This window comes from Blennius ocellaris (genome assembly GCF_963422515.1).
Source record: "Blennius ocellaris genome assembly, chromosome: 16".
Lineage (NCBI taxonomy): Eukaryota > Metazoa > Chordata > Actinopteri > Blenniiformes > Blenniidae > Blennius > Blennius ocellaris.
This window is the reverse complement of record NC_137665.1, coordinates 17,634,284-17,640,396: the sequence shown is the minus strand read 5'-3', so window position 1 is coordinate 17,640,396 and position 6,113 is coordinate 17,634,284. Positions and strand designations below refer to the sequence as shown.

The following is a 6,113-nucleotide window of genomic DNA, read 5'->3' as shown; positions in this document are numbered from 1 at the left end:
GGTTCAATGGAGGCTGTGATCGATCCTTCGCTCGTCTTATTTTCATCACAACCTTTTCTTCTGCAACACCCAGGTCCACCGGCTCCATGTTGGACAAAGAAATAGGACCTGGGTTTTGTTTCATGCTGTTTTCAACGTGGACACACAATCCAAATATCTGAAGAAGTTTGTGGTAAAACGCCTTGCTCAAGGGCACTTTGGCATACAAAGAGGGGGAGATGGGAGTGAACCTTGCAATTATGAGACAAATTGTTCTCCTTCCTTCTCAGCCCTCCATAAATGTTACGGTATCTACTATATGACATGTACTTTGTGTGTTCAGAGGAATCTTGGTATTGTGCTGCTCTTAACGATTACGAGGGGAAATGATTCTGTCCCACTGAAGGATTCCGCTTTTCCTCAGGATCAAAAGTTTCTTGTATCTGTGTTGTCCTTGTCCTCAGCAGACACGTTTATCGTTGGCTTGGTTTCACTTGGCCCGGCTGTACCACATGGAGGGGAAGGAGTAATGGTTAGCCTGAGAGTTTGTCCTTCTGTTTTCCGCCACATGCTCAGACCAAACTCTGCACAGGACGACTCATCTGTCACTACGTTGTTTGATGTGTCTTGAGACGTCAATAAAATACTTCTGACAGAAAGACTTAGTTGAGCCACTTTATTTTGGTGGCACGAGCAGGTTGATTTAGTCAAGCCATTCAATGGTTATGTTGAAGACAATCTGATCTTCGGCCCCTTCCTCCAGTTCTATTATCTCCAGCTCTATTTCCACTTCATATTCGTACCTGCGAACACAAAAGAAAAAGTGTTACTTACAGGCACAGAAACCATTTATTGTTTTCAGAGCATTCACAGTTTTTTAGTGCCTGGTGTCATACAGAAGGTGGAGGGACCATGAGAGGTGTGGGCTAAAACCCTTTCACGCATGACTGCTGACTAAACTGAATGTGAGGCGTGTGTCCACCCTGTTGCATTGTGGGTTAGTCCGACATAGGCGACATAAAAACCTTTAAAATGACTATATAACTCGTCATGAGGTTTGTAAATACTCCTGTTTTCTACGTGTTAAACAATCCCACATCAGGAGTATTCTCAGGATGGACACTGGTTGCAGAGGCTTCAGTATATATAGAAAATCTAAATAGAGTAGCAAGTGTCACAATATCCTCAAACATGTATTTACTAAAAGCTATATTTATCCTGTTTGTCTTTTTAACTGTGCTAAAGAAAAGAGAATCACTGCGTCAACATCTTTCTCTGAATATTCACTCGTGTACTCACTCTTCATTTTCATTTTCATTTTCGGGGTACAGATCAGTGAAGTAGTCTTGGCTGTCCAGGATGTCTTCAATCTTTTCATCAGCGTCTGTGAAAACACAATGAGACAGACATGATACAACTTCACACACAGCAGCATAAAGATATTTAAATACCACGTGGTCCCCCCCCCCCCCCCCCCCCCCCCCCGAGTGTCTAAAGCCAGGACTTTTGTCTCGAGTACATTTGTGCAAACATGTTTAATTTTCACTGTGATTTGTGCGAATGAGAAAACTGGAGCTGTGCAGTACAACTACCAGCTTCTATGTGAGTAAAGCAGTAGAAGGTAGTGGGCCTATGTTATATCAACATTGTTCCTCATTGAACAAGTTTTATAAGACATGTTATTATCCTTAAAGAAACTGTTATAAACAATAATTACAGAGTGACACAAAGCCTCATAACAATTTTTCGCACATGTGAATTTGGGATATAATGATTGTTCCGAGTGACCGTTATAGTTTACACAGTGTTCTACAGCTCTATGCTCAGAATCAGTAAATGTAGATGGACTCACCAGGGTCTGAGGCTCTGAACGCAGTGCCATCTTCAGTGTAGAAGATGATCTCATCCTGGAAGGGAAACACTCAGTGTGACCGAGGTTCACAAACCAGGACAGGAAATATGTGGCTGAATTGACTTCAGTTGAGAAAACGCAGTGAACCAAAGTCCATACTGACCATACGGCTGTCGGGCTCGTCGTCAGGTGTGTCATCTGGGCCGCTGTCGATCTGGTCATCAGGGCCGTTGTTTGCCGTGGCGTCGCTCGCATCTGCAGCAGTACAGATTCTGCCCCAGTCGCTGAAGCGCCACTTCAGCAGATTCACGATGGTCTGCCTCACGTCTCTGAGGAGAAAATAAAGACGCACATTCAATCTGGGACCGACCTGCTGATTTATATGACCGCTTTCATTGTAGATATTAAATAACATCCTCATATCTAATTAAACGCTTTGAGATACCTTAGGATGCTTTTTGATGATAAACGATCATCAAAAGATGTTTATGTTCATGTCTCAAAATAACTTATTGTGAAGACAATATAAAAGATGAATGATGAGCTTCAGCAGCATATCACACAGGCGACCATCGTGACGTACACACCTGCTGCAGTCGCCCTCCAGCAGGACTTTCTCTAGTGTGTGGATGATCTGGTCCATGTGTGGCTTTCCAGCATTCCTCCACACCTCCTCCATCGTGCATCCTGTGGCCTACAAGGTTCAAACACATTGTGCTTTACTGCCCAACCTTCAACTGTCATACAAACATTTTAAAAACATATTTGAATGTATTGTTGCACCTTGAGCAGCTCCACAGCACAAGTGATGTTTGCAACCCCCGGACTGGACAGAAGGCTGAGGACCAGGTCCTTCAGTCCAGTCAGGAGGATGTCGACCCGAGTGGGAGGTCCACTGGAGCTCTTCACCTGAAAATAACATCAATACATGTATTTATTATGGGATATCTTTTTGTGACTTTTTCCCTTCAATATCAATAAATGTACTGGGAACGGCTATGTATTTACAGTGGTGGAAAAATGTTTTCAGACACACTTAAAGTTTTACACAATCTCAAATATGATTATGAAACATTCGCAGAAAGATCTTTTTTTGTCTTTCAAGCAATGCTCTCATGCAGCAACACCTCTTGTGGAGGTGAAAGATGATGACAAAGTCTCTGAGAGCATTTCAAAAGAGAGCCTCACATACACGGGGAAACACAGGTGCATTCTTACCTCCAGATGCAGGTAAAGCTGTCCGAGGAACGACACATAGGAGTGAAACTCCCTCTGAGTTTCTGCGTCTCCTCGGATCGCTGCATCTCGTCGCTCGTAGTCCCGTCTGAAGACGGGTCTAGAAAATAAAAAGGTCAAGAAAATAAAAAGAAAGCAATCTAAATTTAAACATTTCATGCTAGTGAGGGGTGCCATCAGTCAAAAGCTTTTCACTGAATTCAAGATATGCACAGGTCAAATCATTAAATTGAACGTACCTTTTCAGGAGCAGCTGGCGAAAGTTCCCGCTGGGGGGGGCTGAAGGTCAGGTGACCGGACAGGTGGTTGCAGAGTCTGGCTCCAGTGGTGCAAGGGCTTGGAATGCCAGTCGACTGCAATTACAACAAAAAAAACTTTCATAAAAAACCATGACACCTTGTTGGATGTTTCTGTCGGAGGTGACGGTGGTCCAAAAAGGTTTGAAATGAGGAGCAAGTGTCTCCCAACCTGTGCGTAGATCGTCTCCACCAGCTCCTTCAACGACTCCTCCGTGGTGACCAAGGTGTTGAGGGCGCTAGTCAATTCCTCAACATCGGCGTTGAAGGAGACTGATGAGGACCCGGGGAGTCCAAAGAAGCAGGTGACGATGTCGATGACTGATGGTTCGTCGACCCCTAACACACAAGAAGGACAAGGACACATTTAAAAAAAAAAAATGAAAATACAGCATTAACAACAGAAATGACTCCTGTATAAGTGTAAAAGCAACAATGTATATAAAAACAGTGCATATATATATTCTTACATCATTCAGACTATGGAGCAGTGACTTCCCATTACTGTGCATAAAAAAAACCCAGTTTTACGGTACCTATTCTAAACTAAATTCTCTTTTTTTGCTTTGTGCTTTTTTTTGTCTATTTTCTTCTTTTCTCCCCTTTTTCTTCTTTCATTGTCTGAGGCTTTGCCTGCTCTGAGACGTCAAACAAGCCCAGAATAAGACAACACAGGGTCCAACGTGTGGCCTGCCAGTGGGTCTCATCAGGCCATGGGATGGTGAAAGTGATGAAAGTGCCACAATGACAAAGGAGAGAAGCTTAACTGTTCCTAAAATGCTTCAGAAAGAAAAGAGGACACGGCACAACACAGAAAATAGCTTTAACTCTAACTTCCACTGATCTCTGGACACCAACACTGTTGCCATCTGCTGTTCATTTCTCGGTTTGTGAAAAGCAACAGGTTGTTAAACCACATTAATATGCAGGGGAACACTGTTTTATTTATTTATCTATTTATTTATGCATTTATCTATTTATTTATGCATTTATTTCTTCATTCATTCATTCATGCACTTTCTGTAGGGACTGGTTTGGTTGGTAGAGCTATTATCTCCCAGTTGGGAGGCTGCAGGTTCAATTCTTCACCAGTTGACATGTCAAAGTGTCATTGAGCAAGACGCTGAACCCCACTTGAGGTGACGTGAGCACCTTTCACGGCAGCAGCGTCCATTTGGCGTGCGAATGTGTCTATGAATGGGTGCCCATCGCACTTCACAGTGTTAGTCACACAATCAGTTTCTCATTTTGTAAAAACTGCGTTAAGGCATTTATTTTTTTTATACCAAAAGGTCGGTGTTGTTCATTCTAAGTTGCAAATGCTATCGTTTTACCTGTTGAGATTAGGTCTGGCTGCATATATACATATATCATAAATGTGAATGCATGTGCGTTTCCCTTCTCTGTTTTGAAACAGAGCCAGAGTGGATCACGAGGTGCCACGAGCTGCGATCTGCTCTTCCTCTATTTGTCAGCAGAAAACTTGTGACATTTTATTGTTTAGGGTTTCATTTTGCTGCAGCGTGGCTCCGAGCAGTGAGTGAAGCAATAATTAATGTGGTAACAGATGCTGTCTCTTTGTCTTCCTTCTGTCTCGTCTCTCCAGAACACCCACAGAGACCTTTTGACAGCCCAGAGCAAACTGTGAGGACAAAAGTGCATTCTCTGCACTCTATATCCTGCCATCAATCTGTGTGAACGCCTCCAAAACTCACAATACTATTTTAAATCTCCCTATTTCCCACCTGAAGACGTACCTCCCATTTCCATCTTAACAGATGCACTGCTAAAAGGGGACAAATCAATTGGGGCTGATGGGATCAGGGAGAAAATTACACGGCGTTTAACTTCAGAGGGAGAGCACAACTCTGCAGCAGTGACTTTAAATGAAGCTCTGATTCTGCAGGAGCAGCCTCACCTCACTGAGTCAAAAGACAAATGAATCTCTTAGAAATATTTGTCAATCACAGGTTTTGTTAAATGGATTAAAACATCATCTGCATTCAGTGTCACCTTGTGGTCATCTCATTTATGTGAACACCTTCAATACTTCCAGTCTGCCTTGTCCACTGTGCTAAAAGGTCTAAAAACCAGACGGAAAGTAATGGTGATATCGAACATCCTTGTCTAGTTCCAATGTGGTTAATCAGGTGGTGATGATGTGATGTGAAGAAGATGAAAAAGGACTTTACTGGTGCCTTCTTGTGTGGTTTTGCCCCGTTTCACTACATTTTAGCAAACAGGAATGTGTTTGTTAAATTATTTACTTCTATATTCAGCTCACCTTCAGTCTCTTCAGTGAATGATCTAATCAAATATAACCATCAATTAAAGTCTATCTGGCAGGCTGCCACACTTCTGGAAAAAAAAAAAGTAGTTTTTAAATCCATTTTAGACAACAGTTGGCAGATCTTCCACACACAGGAACTCTGGAGATACACTTGATTTAAACCACTCTTCTGTCAAACATATTTTCTCTTCAATGCTTGACAGGACATGGATGGAGCTCAGGTACAATGACTTGAGTCCAACTCAGTTTATAAAACGTTTATTCAGATACAAAAAAGTTTATATTTCAACAGGTGGAAAACCTTAAAGACACAGGTGAAAAAGACAAATGAAGAAATAAGTTCCATTCAAATGTTTTTCAATGAATGAACAACATGAGCTTTTCACTATTTCAAATTATTTTATCTATTAAATAAATACATTTTCTGCTATTTAACATTTAATGTTTCCAACCTAAAATG

The 6,113-nt window shown here is 41.9% G+C and overlaps 1 protein-coding gene across 1 annotated transcript; it reads right to left on the bottom strand.

Moving 5' to 3' along the window:
- Nucleotides 1–682: 682 nt before the first annotated feature.
- LOC308141033 (polyadenylate-binding protein-interacting protein 1-like) lies at nucleotides 683–5,133 on the bottom strand (the record flags this gene model as incomplete). Its single annotated transcript, XM_080511036.1, is given in 11 exon segments — nucleotides 683–782; nucleotides 1,279–1,363; nucleotides 1,832–1,886; nucleotides 1,995–2,160; nucleotides 2,419–2,525; nucleotides 2,615–2,740; nucleotides 3,050–3,167; nucleotides 3,307–3,344; nucleotides 3,346–3,420; nucleotides 3,536–3,702; nucleotides 5,121–5,133. Coding segments are annotated over 11 exon segments (1,050 nt in total).
- Between the last annotated feature and the right edge of the window lie 980 nt (nucleotides 5,134–6,113).